General features: G+C 31.7%; 1 protein-coding gene across 1 annotated transcript in view; it reads left to right on the top strand.

Moving 5' to 3' along the window:
• LOC142324788 (spatacsin-like) overlaps positions 1-18,199 on the top strand; it is a 48,209-nt gene that overhangs the window by 6,814 nt on the left and 23,196 nt on the right. Inside the window, exons 4-6 of the mRNA XM_075365786.1 lie at positions 417-629; positions 4,712-4,865; positions 7,973-8,166. Coding sequence (XP_075221901.1) covers positions 417-629; positions 4,712-4,865; positions 7,973-8,166 — 561 coding nt within the window. The remainder of the gene's footprint in view (positions 1-416; positions 630-4,711; positions 4,866-7,972; positions 8,167-18,199) is intronic.

Here is an 18,199-nt window from a genome sequence, read left to right as displayed (position 1 = left end):
TACAGTAAAACGTTTTTTTTTTTGGATATTTAACATATAAGAATTGTGTAAAAAAAGGTTTTTTGATGACAAAAATTTATTTAAAAAAACTACTATGATGCAATTTTTCAGTTGAAAAAAGTCATTCAATCATTTTTTTTTTTTCATTCAATATATTTAACCCTTGCACAATTTTTTTTTCAAATTTGATCAGTGCATATTTTTATGTATTAAATGCTAGACTGATATAATGCTGTAGTTCTAACATTTATTTAGACATTTATTAAATATGTATTTAGTAACCTCGCTTTAAGGTTATGAAATAACCATATTTTTAAGACAAAAAACATATCTGTAGTTCATAAATGCAAAAATTTAAATCTTCTAAATTCTAACCTATAGAAAACCTTAAAGCTTATATTTTTTTAAAATTTCAGATTGCTATTGAGGAGTCTAGCTTTAAACCATTAAAGTGCTTCAGGAAGGACCTTATAACAACTGACACAATAGAATGGTTTAAAAGAAAGTCTGTAAAGTCCTTAACTAGCATCCAAATTAATAAACTTGATTTATTAATTGGTAAGCTTCTTGAAGTTGGAGATTTGGCAACTGTGTGGTGTTTAGAAGCAGTTTTCCATTATAAAACAAAAGTAAGTTAACAACATTAGTAATTATTTTCATACATATGTATATGTATGAAAATAGTCTTCATATATTGAAATTAATAATAATCACAATATAAAAATGAAACATTTTTATTTCAGATACCAGTTTTAATTAACAAACTGTTAAATAAAATTTAAAGAAGAAGAAAATTTATTTAAGTTGATGCACTTGCTGAATAGTTACAGGTTGACTGCTTGCATCTACTCAGTCTTGATATGATAGATAACATGAAAATATTTATAATGAATTTACAAACTCATTATAAATATCTTATAAAGGTTTGAAAAGGTTATTTATTCTTTCAGTTTAATATTATATAGGATGTCCGGGCTAAAGGTATCCAAAAGTAATGGCCTATATTTACAAAACCAGTTGTCATAATTTCTTAAACATAGGCGTAATTGATAGAAAATATCTCCAAGATTTGTTCAGTTTACTCTCAAGTTCAGCAGAATACGCATGTACAGGCAAGCAGAGTCACCATGCAATTGTAGTTAGTAGTAGTCAGTCAAGATCTGGATCCCACAACAGAAGGTTCATTGTGTGCTTTGGTTAGCAAAGTCTAAATCAGTTACACAAATTCCACAATATGTATGAACTGAATGGAATGTCAATCCTCCTAAATCCAAGTCTCTTCGTTAGTGGGATATGAATTTAAGAGATTGGGAGCTTGGTTTCATAAACTGGAAATCATCCAAAAGTTTCAGTTAGTGACAAGACTGTGGATCATTGCCTGAGACTGTGGCAATGTATTCATTGACTATCCTGGAAAGTCAGTTAGGTGGGCTAGTTATGAATTACAAATTCCTCATTCCATTTTTCACAGAACTGTTCATAAGTGGCTCCATTTGTGAGCATATGAGTTACAACTCCTTCATTACATTAAACCAAATGATTGCTGCCTATGATATCAGTTTGCTGCAGATATAATGCACCACATCAAAAGCAATCCTGATTATCTTAATAGTTTGTTATTTTGTGATGAGGCAACCTTTCATACCTGCAGGGATTAACAGACACAGTTATCGAATTTAGGGCACTTAAAACCCCCCATCAGCAATCAAAAATGAAATGGACATGCTGAAAGTCAACATCTGATTAGGACTGCACAAAAATGGGCATAATTGGTTCATTTTTTTTCATGGAGCCCACTGCGAGAGGACACACATACCTTGACATGCTTGAGAAATTTTCTGTTCCTCAGATTTTTGCAGGTTTCAGTTTCCAACAAGATGGTGCTTCACTACACGTTCATCAAGATATTACTATGTTCTTGAACAGCACTTTTCCTAAAGTTGAATCAGATGAGGAGGTCCAACTGTATGGTCACCTAGATGTCCATATATCACTCCTTTGAAATTTTTTGCTTAGGGATTTATTAAAAGTTGAGTGTACCAAAGAAAAGTTTGAGATTTGGACGATTTAAAACTGAAAATTGTTGGTCTGATAATGTCGCAGATACTCCTAACACCTTCTTTTTTTTTACCATTTTTAACCACACAGGGGCAACCGATAATCACCTAGAAGATGCTGCCTTGGTTGGCCCTGAGTGACGTGGCTGTAGAATAACCCACCCTAGTGTATACAACTAAAACTGTTGCCCTGCCCATGGGGGTCCCTCCTGGTTCATTGAGACATCATGACAAAAGGCAATAGACAACCTGTGAAAAGAAAAATATCAATGAACAAAACTTAACCTAACATATAGAAATAGAACGAATACACTTATAAAACCACCATTCACATAGTTTTCAAAGAATAAAAGATTTACCACCATGTATGTGCGGCGCAAAAAAGAATTGCTAAAGAACCCACTGCCCATGGAAAACTCAGCCTTGAGTAGGTCAAGGCGAAAAGGTAAACAGAAGTTAATACACATTATAATGCAAGAAGAAAACATCAAGAAAATTAAAGAACACTAGGTACAGCAAAATTCCAAGACACAGTGAAACAACAAAAGAGCTAATAAAATCCATGTTCTGTCAGACATAAAACAAAAACGCATGACGTCGTATTACGCTAAAAAATAACAGTTATAACGATAAATTCATGGCTCCTTAATAGATGACAAATGACAAGTACATATCAAAACCTAGTCTAACACAATAAATGATAAACACCAGCAGGCAATAATGCACAACAAGAAGTACAGAAGGGTAAAAGAGACACAAATGGCAAATAATATACAATTACAAAAAAGAAAACTTAACACAATGAATTTCAATTTCGACAGTGGTGATGACTACAGTAATGCAACGATCCTCGTTTACACCGTCTGGAGTCCGTGAGCCCCATTGCCAATATCAACCACCAGTCTGGTCAATCAGGACCCCATTCCGTCATCTCTTCCAGTTTGGTCTTTAGGATGCCCATGATCAATCTGGACACTTCCTCCCATTGTCGTTGATCCCAGAGCATATGGCTCACCTTGTTTTCTGGCATCAGCCAGTCTAGCCCTTGTAAACAGTGACGACCCAGCCACGATTCACATCTATAAACCATATGTTCTGGAGTGTCTAGTTGTCCACAATAAACACAAAGAGAAGAGTTCCGACACTTGAACTTGAAGAGATACGTTCCATATTCCCCATTCCCCAAAAGGAACTGAGTCAGCAAATGAAAAACTTCCCCATGCTTCCTCCAGGGAGCTATCCGGGGAATCAGCCATCGAGTCCAAGCGCCTTTTCACAAAGCATCCCAAAGGTCTATTCTTGCAGTAGTAGCTGTCGTGCCGCCGTCTTTGTGGATCCATGCTGCATCCATATGAATTCTGTTTCCAGCCTCTTCACATTCTGTTTCTGGTCCAGTGCATCCACCCAGACCGGAACTGCATACATAAGTGATGACAGCACAGCTGCCATAATCAACCTCCTCTTGCTGGCTTTTGGACCTGCCTGCGCTGTCTTAAACCGGCCAATGTGGAAATAACCATCTTGCAGCTCCTAAACACCTGGCAAGTGTTAAATTATGTCTGCTAATGATAATTTACTGATTACTGAGATGTCTGCTGAGCTACAAAAGATACACACATTGTACTGACTAACCTACAATAAAAGTTGGTTAGTTTTTGTGTTTATTAAAAAAAAATTAAGGTATATTAACTAGTTGAATTATACTTTTTTTATACTAAGAACTTCATGAGATCTTGCTCACTCTGTGTGATGAATGATGTGCAAAATTTTTTAATGTATGAATTAAAATATTTAATGGAGTTTTTGTTTTATGTGATTGATTACAAGATGAATTTGTTTGTTGTCACTAAAGTTTTATATTTTCAATATAATTAGCATATATATATATATATATATATATATATATAACTACATGAGGATTTTGATTTTCACGAGTTATAAATATATATATATATATATATATATATATATATATATATATATATATATAGTATTTCTCTGAGATTTTATTTCAGTAACCCTTTAACTTAACTCTTTCTTTAACTTTCCTATTTTATTATTGTTGTCCACTTTTCATTAAAATGAATTGCAATGCTCGACACAAACATTTTTTTTTTAAATCTGTGTCTGACACTAACAGATTTCTTTTGTATATAAGTTTTTATTTTTTTGCTAACCTTATTTTAATTTTTTTTAAAATAATTTATATTCATCATCCTTTGCAATACTATATTTAAATTAGAGAATTTTAAAGCATTATTCTTCTTTTTCATATCTAAGTGACCATTATTTTCCTTTTTGTTATATATAATTCTGTGTTTTATTTTTATTTATCATATTGTATGAAGTTCCTACGAAGAGGTGAATCTTATAACGCTGATTATGTCTTCTCATTTGTAACTCTCTACTAATTTTTAGCTTGGCTCATCAGCAGTTGTTACATGTTTTCTTCTATTTATTGAATTTTGCTTTTTTCTATCATGAAATATTACAAGTGTATTTACACCAAGTGTATATTGATTTTTGTAGGACCCCTAATTTCTGTACCAGTACTTTATTTTTTTAGATTTAAAATAAATCTTCATTACTGTTTATCCATTAATTTAAGAATGTATGTTTCTTTATATATTTTCATACAAGGGGATTATTTTCAGGATTCTCTTATATTGGATGGTTGCCTTGGATTAGCAGAAGGCGAATATTCTCCTAGTAACCTACCACAGGATGTCACTCAATTATTATCAGATAATTCATCTTTATCAAAGATTTGTTATTCTCCAGATTCTTTCTCATCTTCACTGTCGAAAAGTAAGAAATCCATGATTATGTTTTTAGAGTGTTCATTAAGTCTAATAAATACCAGGAGAACAGGTTAAAACATTATTCATATGGTAAAACTGTTTTTCTGATATAATGACATTCTCTTCATCTTGGAGACGTTTGATCTTTGGCATCATCTTGAATTTTCAACCTGTAAGAATTTAGCATTATTTAATAATAAGTATTGATAGTATCAACATATCAATAGATGTTATCATATCAACACAATATTTTCAAATATGTTATTGTACGATGGATCATCAATGTTGCTAACCATCAAATTTGTGTACTGATCTGTTGATAAAATTAAAAAAAATTGAAACAAAAAATATTTAATTTAAATTCTCATAGCATATTCAAGATGTATGGTTCATCAGCATCAAGTCTGTGATTTTTTAGATAAATGGAGAGAATAAAATAAGGGAAATAAAAAATGCCCTTTTGAATATCTCAAGAATCAATAACTGATAAAAAAATCTTAGATAAAATGTATCCATTGAGCTATTCTGATTGAAATGAAATCATCAAAATCAACCCAATTTTTCTTGAAATATGTTGAAAAGGTAAAATAATTACAATTTACCTGAAAAAATTTCTTTTTTTTATAACTTCCAAATCATTTATCTAATATTGATAATTGAAATGCAAAACATTACAGTTTGAAGTTTGATTTGATTTCAGTTTTAAGAGCAATTCACATTTATATTCTATATAAAATTGTGGTGTTAATATTGTTTTTGAGCCATTATATATGATCATTTTGGTGACCTGAAACAACACAATCATTGGGATGTAGCTGTTTCATTGTAGCAACCTATTGTAGCTGTGTAAGTTCGCAAAAGAACTTTGGATATCTCTTTATTAATCTCTGAAAAAGTGAATAAATACACAAACATGGATAAATATATGCAAGGGTGTATATTATATGAAATATGAACTATCAAAACACATTAGATTAGTTAAACTTACCTTATTATCTAATTACTGTGTTTTGGTGGTTTGTATTTCATGCAATTTGAGTTTTTACTAGTTTTTATTAGCACAGTGATCAGAATGTTACTGAATTATTTGAATATCAAAAAAAAGTATATATATTATATATATATATATATATTTTAAATTCTATTAATGTATGAATCCTAAAAAGATTAATTTCAATGACATATATATCCAACTGTTACTTATATTTAGTTTTTGTTTATAAGAAAATATGGAATGCCTATTCAGCTTATATTTTTTTAAAGAATGTGGCAAGTTCTTCTTTGAACATACAATGTAAAGTAGAATAACTAATTTTCATACCATTTTAGCAAACACATATTGTTTATAACACGAATATTACAGTGAATCTGGTTGTTTCTATTACCAACAAATTAAATATACCTTTTGTTATGGCATATTTAGTGATTTTAAATTGATTAATAAAAATTTTGATTATATTACTGATATAAAATTATGTATTTATAAAGTGCTTAAAAATGGTTACAAATAGTCATTCTAAAGAATTAATTACTTATTGTTAGCAGTATTACAAAATAAAAGTCATATATTCAGTGAAAAATAAAGGATGATAATAAAGATGAAGGAGCAAATTAATAAGTGGGATATGTGTTCCCAAAGAATCTATTTAGTGCAACAATATTATATTGGAAGTTCCTTAATTGCATTAAAATGTTGAAAAAGAGTGAAAATTTAACATGCTACTAGAGGATTACAAATAACCAACAGATTAATACAACAGAACCTCTAACTCATATCAAAGTGGGTTATCTCTAGTAAATAGTAAAAAAAAACTTTAACCCAATGGTTGCTCTCTTGTGTGGAGTTTCTGATCTCCCTGCCACTGAGCTTCTCCCCATTTTGTGGATAAAAAAGTGCTCTCCAGATATGGGAGTACTGGAGAAATAAAATACCCAATGCTGACTAAACTCAGAACTGCGCTTTGTAGATAGAAGTCGGCTCTTCAGTCATTAGGAGAAGAAAACCCAAATAAAAAATTACTTGGTTGGTAGTAAGTTGGTACAGGCATGGGCTAGCATTAACAACCTATACAAAAATAACTGGTTTTCCATGACCACCTTGGACCACAACAGAATTGTTTTTTATAAAACAGATATAAAATGATAATGGCAAAAGGAGAATGAATGTAAGCTACAAATTGGAGGACAGAGAAGGATAGCCTTTAGGAGAGAAGAGAGAAGGAGCAGAGGGGTGTTGTGGAGTAGGCCCAGGCTTTTCGAGGCTGAAACATCATAAAAGAAAAAATTGACTGCCCAATTCGTGAAATGTCCAGATAAAAACAATTGTTTAGTTTTTTGGTTTTTTTGTCTTCAGTCATTTGACTGGTTTGATGCAGCTCTCCAAGATTCCCTATCCAGTGCCAGTTGTTTCATTACGATATACCCCCCACATCCTACATCCCCAACAATTTGTTTTACATATTCCAAACATTGCATTGTTTTTTTTATTCTCATAAAAATAATTTTTATAACAATTGTAAGTGCTATACTATCCACTCTGTTAGAATAAAAATTTATCAAATATATTAAATAAAGTGAGAAAAAGGTATAATAACTTCATTATTGACTGTGAAAAAATAAAATAATTGAACATTTAAACATTTTCCTTTCTAGCTAAAGAAAAATTAAAACTAGGGTCATTTGAGTTATTTTCACATTTTTTGGATGGTTGATGGAATGCAGCAAGATTGTATTAGATGTCTTAAAACATCAATATTAATCATATATTTTTTCATAAAAATGCATAGTTTCTGCACTAGGAGATTGATTTAAATAATAAAAATATTCCTTTTAAATTGATATATTCAAAAATATTACATTATTATAAGGTATGTTATTTATACCTTCCCAGGATTAAACTATTCATGTAAGCTGTTTTATTAGTTTGCTATATTTCTGGGGATTAGTATAAAGTGTATGGTGATTAGTGTAAGCGAGTGTGAATTTTATTCTATTAAAAATAGAATGTTGTATTCATTAAAAATTTATTTTGCTTTGGCACTTATTTGAATGTATTTATTATTTGTATACAGTGAAAGATATAGCCTAAACTATTATTTATATGATTTTATTTAGTGTCACTTAGTACAGCAAGCAGTTACAGTCTTCTTGGGGATATTGAAGATACTAATACAGATGAAAATTTAGAACAAAAAGGTACACTGCAAATTGTAAATTCATTAGTCGAAATTGCAATTCACAGTTCTCGTTTGGTGCAATATATTTATTCTGCTCTCAGGATTGCTAACAGATTTGGTATGCAGTATAAGGTACGAAAGCAATTACAGATCATAGATTAAATCTCTAGCTTCGGCCAAACTTTGTAAATTACAATGCTAAGCTGTTTGAAGATTCATACATTGCATTTAATCTATTCGTTTTATATTGCATTAGCCCGTAATCTTCTTTCAAAAACTTATCCTTTCAGTATGGCATAAATATGTTTTTTTGGGAACAGTTAACCAATTACAATAGCAGGTATTAATTTTGAAAATTTTAACTTGAACAGAATAATTACTTTTTCTGGCATTAAATAATTTTTGAACTGAATCAGATAAATTTGATTTAATGTTTGTTTTATAGTTAATGTGATTTAGACTTTATTTTTATATTACAGACAGTTCATATTTTAAACAGTGAATAATATAAACAGTTTTTTGACCAATATTGGAAATCTAATTAGGTAAATCTTCCCAGAGTAGATCATATCAGGAAGCAGCATTTTGAAATACTATAAATATCAATGGCTTGATAATTCATACATATAACATCAGATATGTATGTTCATTATTTACAAAGTTTTTATCTTGCAACCCCACAATTTAAACATGTACTTGTTTTCATCAATTAGATCTCATATGATCTGAAGTATAATAAAGCAGCAAAATTACGAGGATTATTTTTTTTTCAAGGTCCGATTGCCGTGAAATAAAAACCCGCACAAAAATCGGATGAACCTTTGTGCATATGTGTTGTGCAGCGTCTCTAGTATGGCCTTCAGTCATGCCATGTCACTTCATTTAATTCTGAACACGCAGCTAGCACGTAAACATGTCTACAATAGCATCTCCCGCCAAGTGTGAAGTGCTGAAAACAATTTCAATTTCTTCAGGCTGAGGGCTGTAATGCAGCTGAAATTCATCGACAAATAAGTAATATGTACAGTGAAACTTCAATGAGTGACAGCAAAGTGCAACAGTGGTGCAGGAACTTTAAAGCAGGAGGTACAGATGTTCATGATGCAGGCAGTCAGGGAAGGAAGCAAGTGTCAACCGATGATCTCGTTTAAGGGATTGGATGAGGCAATTCGAGAAAATCATCAGTTCACAATTTCTGTATTGAGTGATTCATTTCCTGAAATTTCAAGGTCAGCTCAACATTGTGAGTGAGAGACTTCAGTACCACAAACTGTGTGCGAGATGGGTTTCCAAGATGCTGTCCGACCATCACAAAACAATGAGAATGGACGCCTCCTCAATGTTTCTCCAGTGCTACCACAATGAAGGAGAAGATTTTTTGAGCAAAATTGGCACAGGGGACAAGATATGGGTCCATTTCGAAACTGAAGAAATAAAAGAACAATCCAAACAGTGGATGCATTCTCATTCTCCCAGTAAACCAAAAAAGTTCAAGCGAACCTTCTCCAACAGAAAGTGTATGGCTACTGTGTTCTGGGATCAGAATGGAGTTCTCTTGGTGGAATTCATGGAACGTGGCACGACCCTGATGGACGTGACACTGCAGCCTCATACTACACGACTCTTCAACATCTACGAAGGGCAATTCAGAATAAGCGGAGAGGAATGTTGTCATCAGGCATGACAACGTTGTCTTTCTCCATGACAATGCTCGGCCACACACTGCAGCTGTAACAAAGAAGCTCCTGTAGCATTTTCATTGGGGGAAGTGTTTGATCACCCACCATACAGCCCGGACTTGGCTCCAACCGATTTTCACCTCTTTGCTCACATGAAATGCTGGCTAGAAGGACAACATTTTGGCACAGACATTGAGCTGCAGACCTGCATAGAAACATGGCTGAAAACACAGGTGGCTCCTTTCTATGACGAGGGTATTGGAAAGTTGGTACCAAGCTATGACAAATATCTAAATCAAAGTGGCGACTATGTAGAGAAATAGCGTAACTATGTAAGTACTTTTTACAAATTAAACATTTTATATTTTCACTGTGGTTTTAATTTTGTGACCGATCAGACCTTGAAAAACAAAACCCTTGTACAGGGTGATTCAAAGAAACACCCTGTAACACCAGGGTGTACAGGGTGTTTACACACCGTGTAAACACCCTGTTTATAAGTTGTGTTGGTAGCCATGGGCGATATTGGTATCACTTGATAAGTGGCGCCAACCTCTCTAACCTAACCTGCCATTTAGTTGTCATGGATCCTTGGAGTGGTGCGCAACGTGCATTTGCTATTAAAGTGTTTTACAAAAACAATGACAGTGTGGAGGGATCGCGTAGAGAATTTTGCCATCATTTTAATCTGGGATGGCACTACCGTGTTCCATCAGCATATGCAATTAAAACATGGATATCTAATTTTGAGGAAACTGGTTCGGCAATGAAAAAGAAACCTCCAGGCTGTGAGCGAACCATCCGTACACCACAGAATGTTCAAGCTTTACAAGATTCTGTCACACGAAGTCAACATCGGTCAATCCGTCGTCTCTCAGAATCTTTACTTGCATAGTTCAAGAGTTCGAAGAATATTAGTGAAGGACTTGCAATTCCATCCATACAAGTTGCAGATAGTCCAGGAACTGAAACCGAACGATACAGTTGTGCGAGCACAATTCTGTAATGTAATGCTTCAGAAGATAAATGATAACGAAGAGTTTGTTCACGAACTGTGGATATCAAACGAAGCACATTTCCACCTCAGTGGATTTGTTAACAAGCAAAATTTCAAATACTGGGCACAAGAAAATCCTACGCAGCTACACCAGCATCCGTTGCACAGCCAGAAAGTTACCGTGTGGTGTGCTATGTCATCTTACGGTGTTATAGGCCCTTATTTTTTTGAGGATGAGAACAGTCTTCCGATTACAGTGACGTCGGCTCATTACGTAGCCGTGCTTGAAACCTTTGTTGTGGAACAACAAAAGAGAATTCCACCAATTCTTAACACAGCCTGGTTTCAACAAGACGGAGCAACATCACATACTGCACAAATATCGATGGCAGCTGTACGCCGATTGTTTGGACAATGTGTCATTTCACGAAATGGTGATATTAGATGTCCTCCCAGATCGCCTGATCTCTCAGCTTGTGATTACTTTTTGTCGGGTCACCTTAAAAGCAAAGTGTTCCACAGTAGACCTGCTACAACGGAAGAACTGAAGGCAAAGATCCGAGAAGCAATTGCGGAAATTCCAGTTGAGATGTTACGCCAAACCATGAACAATTTAACGAAGTGACTTCATGAGTGTTTACGTAGACGAGGAGGTCACCTGCAAGATGTCATCTTTAAAAAATATACTAAAATGTATGTATCCTAAAATGGCAACATTTGTACAATTACATGAAATAAAATTCATTTTCTAAAAAAAAATTTTCATTAACGTTATTTAATTTTTTTAATTTCCCGTTTCTTTGAATCACCTGTATATGCATCATTTATCAGTTGTTTAGAATGAGTAAGCTATTGGTTATTATGCTTGTTATCAGGTAAATTTTCTCATATGCTGTTTTCATGAATAATGTTTTCCTGTATAATGTAGTTCTGGTTTAGATCAGAACACATAGCAGATCACGCTCTACTATGCTCTTTATTTAAAACTGAGCACTGACAAATAAACATTTTTTAATTTTTTGGAAATCATTTTAATTTTTAAAAAAGTATACATTAAATTTTTTTTTAGTAGCCCCTTGTGTGGAGCTTTTGAAATAACTTTAATATTTATTTTAAATATTGGTCTTATCATAGTTTGACACCATATTTATGAATATATATATATATATATATATATATGTATTCAACTTAGAAAAAATATATATTCAAAAAATATAAATAAATTATGGTAGAAAAAGCAGCAGTCTGGTTATCTGATATACCTTGTAATATTAGCAGGATAGTTTATTTTGTAGCAGTAATTGAGATGGTAAACATGTTTTTAATTTAACTACTCATAAAAAATGTAAATAATTCTTTTCTTTTATAAAAAGTATGCATAATTTTAATAAATTGAGAGAGTCAAAAAAGCTTATCAAGAGCTCTTGATAAGCTTCTCAGTTCAGAGGTAAGCTTCAATCTTCTCACTTGAGAATTGATAAATATGATATACAATAAAAAAGACAGTGTTAGAGTAGAGTGATGGTCAGTGGTCTGTTACAAGAATATTAACACTTTATAGATCTAAGATTCTTGTAATTTTTTATTATTTTAATAACAATTTGTAATAAACTATTGTAAGTTCATTACTATAAAGGGTTTAGATGTATAAACTTGAAGTTAGTTTTTCTGTATTACTGTTACATCTCTGTGTAAATGTAGTGTAGTGCCTCAAACTTTTCATCATGCATTAATGATCGTACTTGTGGACCCACTAATATTACTTCTTATATTTGCATCACTAATTTTATGGAACCTCGGTTTTAAGTACATGAAACTAGGACTATTGTCCCTGGCCTTGACAGAATTTTTCATTAATCCTGGTTTGATATATAACAGTAGTAGATAGATATTTTTAGGATTACACAATGGGTATGTTTCACATTTTTCTGTTCAGGAATGAGTGATTCGCATTTAGGCCATTATTTTATAATGAAATGGTTTTTTTGTCCCTACTATCCCATTCACACAAAAATCAACAGTATTTAGTGTAACCAAGCTACAGATAAAGAATAAGTGTAATTGCCTACAAATCACCACAAGCATTCCATTCATATACTGCATATTGAAACTTTTCCAATATAAATTAAAAATTTTCATATTTTTCTTTCATACTAGCAGAGTGAGCCACAGGTACTGATGGGACTTATTGCATTACGCAGAAGCACAGCTCTTTTTACTAACTTTAAAGGAAGCAATGAACAAGTGCCATTCAACAAAGTACTAAGCCATTTTCTTCAGAAAAATAGTCTTTAAATTCAGAATGACAATTGCAATAAGTACATATCTTTGTATTCTTTTGAAGAAGATTCCATCCTTTTAGCCAGGAAGCAAGCATTTCAGACTGTTTTTTGGATAACTTTAAATCTCGTATGAGATTGTTAAGATTTCCTTGAGTCAGTAAATAAGGCTCAGATGAACAGCTTTGTTCAAAAGTTATATCACTAGAATCTGTTTCTTTTTCTTCCTGACTTCCATCAGACTCTGAGCTCTCTTCATCTTATGTCACATGTTGTGGAGCCTTTGGTATGGGCAATTCTTTGCAGTGTGGAACTGGTATCATTGCAGATTGTAAGTTAGGGTACACCACTCTGTTTTGATTTTGATGTAATCCCTTTAATGTCTGTTAAGCAGCAATAAAAATCAGAAACGTGATCTTTGGTTCCCTCCAAATCATAGAGATAGCATATGGCGTGTGCCATTTTTCCATGCAGTAAAAAGCCTAGAACACAATAAAAAACAAATATTTGGGGCTCAGGCCTTTGTTTGGTTCCCGACTTTACACCCAAAATAAAGTTCATAACACTTTTTTACTAATGCAGTAAAAGTGACTTGAGCGTCACTTTTCTTTTCACCACATACATAGCAAAAATTGTTACGATGATTTAAACCAACTCTGGGCATTTTGTAACTAACGACTAATTAAAAGAAATAAAGTTGGAAATATGTAATACACAATAATTCAGACACACAAAGCACTCACAATGACATGTTTACTGGTTCACTACTATTTCATAACTGACACTAAATGAACCAGAACTAAATGAATGATGCCTACACTAGAACATGTCTGTACACATCTGAGCCTACACAACAGTAGCAACACTACCCTTTGAGTTAGCTCATTTGGTTCAATCATATTTACAATACTCTAGGAGCTTTTACTTCTCAATAGACAAATGAACGAAAAAACGTTTTAAAATATTTAAAAAAATTAAAATAAAAAAACTGTGGGTGATGCAGAAATTCCAAATACATATTTGAAAACAGGATAAAATACTGCATAAGTACACTTGTTGGTACTCGTGAGACAAAAATCATGTTGACCAGTGTAATAAAATTACAATAATAACTTTTCAGTTTCATCAGATTCTAGTAATCATACAAATAATAGAGTATTGTATTCTCTAAAATTTCTTGATTGCTTTGTATTATTAGATAATAAATTGTACACCTTCGGAGCTACAAGTGAATAAAAATGCCTATACTGTTCCAATTTTGGTAAAGGCGACACAATTTATCATTCTTACTTAAATTACCCATGGCATATGTGTGCATTACTCTATACATATTACACCTTTTATAAAAAATTTTTTGGACTCTAAAAACAAACAAATATCTTAAAGGCAATATGGTAAGTTTTTTAAAAATTGGTAAAGATTCGCTAAATCTGTTTTATGAGAAATCATTCTTATTACGTATTTTTGTGCTACCAATAATGCATTTATATTAGAATAATTCATACATCCCCAACAAGTTATACATACCATACATTAATCTCGATTCTAACAAGGAATGGTACAACATCTTTAGTAAGTTTTTGTACAAAAATTCTCCAAGAAATAAAATTTACACATATTTAATTCTGTTTATTTTGTTTATCTTATATGTTCCTTGCAAAACAGATATATATATAAAATTACTCCCAGATACTTAACTGTATTTACTTGCAGTATAGCTTGGTATGTACAATTTATGTTTATATTACATTTTAAATTGTGATTAGACATTTTAATTGAAAAATTATATAATATGTATTCATTAAATTTAAATTTAAGTAGTTTTTCATTAACCACTACTTAATTTTCATAAGGTCTTCTTCAATGTTTTTCTTTATTTCATATATCAGCTTCATAATCTAATGATCTGTTACCAGCAAATGTTGTCACTGTACCATTAAATTTTCCATTACATAAATCATTTATGTTTATAATAAATAAAATAGTTCCAAGTACAGAGCGCTGCAGGATACTGTACTTAAACAGTACCTTGAGAACTCATTTTTTCTCTTATCTTGAGCTGTTGAGATCTTCCCCTTAAATATATCTTGAACTATTTATTGTATTGACCTCTTATTCCTGGTTTCCTAGTTTGTAAAGCAAAATATTTTGATCAACAACATCAAACACTCTTTTCAAATTCAAGAACCTTTGTTTTTACCTTCTATTATATTGGACATAAAATTTAAAAGGGTATCTTCAGTATTTTTTCCTTTGTGAGACCATATTGATTTTTATTTAAAAATTTTGTTTTTGTAGGAATCTGTTTTTATAATTTTTTCTAGAATTTTTTGAGACGCAGATAATAATGATTTATGTCAGTATGGCAGTATTTATTAATGTTTTATCAGAATGCATGTCACTTGTTTGTATTTCTTTCTTAATCTCCTCCACTATAGTTAAAAAGTAATTATTAAATTCCTCCACAATTAAGCATTTGTCTCATTTAACATCATCATCAATAAGTTTTAATGATTCTATTTCACTATTTTTAGCTCCAGCTATTCCTAATAAATGATCTATGCACATCCATTATTCTGTATTATTTTTGGTTCTTGAAAGTAAGATCACTGAAATATTTATCTTTAGTGATTTCTGAATCGATTTGTAATTTATCTTTATATTTTACATAACATTTTTGATATTTATGTTGTTTGGATGCAGTTTTGTTTTTTTATACAATGTATTTCTTTTTTCAATTCTACATACTAGATTAACATTTATTCATGACTTTAAGGGATTATCTTTAGTTTTACATGTATATATGTTTTTTACTGAGTTGAAACACTCATTGTCCACATCTTCAGATTTGAAGACGATACTCCAGTTTATAGAATTAAGTTTTTCTTTTAGCTTATCAATATTCATGTAAACTTTACTAACATTATCCTTAATTTTATTACATGTTAGACTAAAATTATGAATACTGTGATCGATGAATGATCTGTAGTGTCTTTATCAAGAATTTCAAAATCATAATTTTCAGAACTTATTGTTTCCTTATGGTACTAATATTGTCTATACATGTACTAGGTATAAGTCTTGTAGGACTGTTCATTATAAAACTAAAACCATGACCTTGCAGTAGAAGTAAATAAATAGCAGTTGTTGCATTATCGATCATACTAATTATATTTATATCACCGGTGTAAATTGCATTCTCATATTCAGTTGCTTGCAAATAATTCTCTAATTCCTGTAAATAGATATCTTTTGACACCAAATTAAATATGTAGAAAGCAGTTAGATTAAAATTAAAATTGTTTTACTCAATTTCAATTTGTATACCATGTGTGGTATTTAAAATTTATTTTAGAATAATCAATACAATGTTGCCCTCTATTCCTTTTTAATATACACAATAACTCCTCCTGTTCTATAACCAGAATTACTGTTAGAGAAACAGTTACAATTATCTATTTGATATTTAAATAATTCTTCCTCAAAAACCAATATTTCAGTCAGTACTATTATTTCATGCATTTTTCCTTGTAATAATAGCTCTTGTAGAAACAACAAAAGTTTCTTACACAAACTTCTATTATTTTGTAAAACTATACATAATTTTTTTTGTACCATATCATCTGATTATAAACTATCATAAACATAAACTTAAAAAAATATGAAGATGCATCCCAGCTACACTAAATGATCTACATCAGAAATATATTTAAGTACAATGACTGGCTTCAATATTTTTTGTGATTATAATAAATCATTGTTTTCTTGTTTTCATTTTCTACTTTTCAGCCTACTAGAAGTCAGGATGTTAGCTGATCATATCTTCTCTTTCTCTCCTAGCTCTACCAATCCTTCTATTTTCTTATCCAATATTTTCCATTTTCCCCCATCTTCTCGGTCCTTTTGAGTCTGTTAAAGGAGCTGATGGATCTGGGTGCTGCCTGTTGGAATTTGCACCTGGTTGGTGGGCTTCCTGCAATTGGATATGTGGAATAACCCACCTCTCCCTACTGCATTTCAGTTATGAAAACTGCCTCTACCCTCAGTCCCTCACTTATATCATATGACTCCTATTTCCCTCACTTTTTCTTAATTTCTCCCTTTTTGATCCTCCTCCCTACTCTTTCATCCTGTTTACTTCCTCCCATCTTTCTCCTTCACTTTGGATTGAAACTGTTTGCTTCTCCTTCCCTACCCTGGCATTTGTGTCCCTTAAGGAGATCTTTTGGGAAATATACAAAAATTTATAAATGTGTAAGGCAATTGCATGCTCAGCTCCTGGATAGTAATCCCACTAGAAATTCCAGTAAAAAGTTCATTGGACCTAAACTAAAATCTGCCAGTGTACAGTCAGGCACCTTACTATCAGGTACAAAGCAGCTGCTAATATATAACTAACAGAGCAACCTACATTCATTTATTAAATGTTGATAGATCTGTATAGAATGGCAAACTTTATACATGAATCAACAGCTATAATTTTTTTTTTAAGTACCAAAAATAATAATAATAATGTATAGCAAATTAAATATATTAACTAACAAAAAACCAAGCAGGTTAGTAACTGGAGTATGAAGTAGATCCATGTACATTTACAAATCATAGTATGTGGTGAGTGGAAACGATGGGAGGGTAATTGAAAAAAAAGACGAGACTGTTGTTGGGCATAGGATGGTTGCTAGGAAAGTGAGAGCTAAGAATACAGTATTTCAAGGTCTGTGATAGTACAAATAGAAACATACTGTTATTGTCTAAAAACATTTTTGAATGTCTTCTTTAGACATGATTGGTAAAATTGTATTTATAGTATAAATCTTGTATTACAGATGATTCAAACCAATAATCCCAGACTGTACTTTTCATTTCTGCAGTAAAGCATTGATGTGAAGATAAGCAGTTACAATGTGTTTGTATATCATGCAGTTGCACTAAACTAAATAAATTATTAAATCGGTTATTTGAAACCTATAATCTGTTTCATTGAGTGAATTATTAAATTATTATTGTTATTCTGATGAGAAGATGTTTAATTTGACTGGTTTGTCATCTGTCTATGTGCATTAATTTTTTGTTTTCTTAAAACTACATTTAATTTGCAATACACATGCTATTTTTTTTAATCCTTTGCTGTAATGTTAAGGGTAAAGTAAATAACTGAAAAGAAAATAAACATACTTTTGTTAGCAAAGTAAATCATAGTTACACACTTA

This window comes from Lycorma delicatula, chromosome 5, assembly GCF_047948215.1.
Source record: "Lycorma delicatula isolate Av1 chromosome 5, ASM4794821v1, whole genome shotgun sequence".
Classification (NCBI taxonomy): Eukaryota; Metazoa; Arthropoda; class Insecta; order Hemiptera; family Fulgoridae; genus Lycorma; species Lycorma delicatula.
This window is presented reverse-complemented; position numbering and strand designations above follow the sequence as displayed.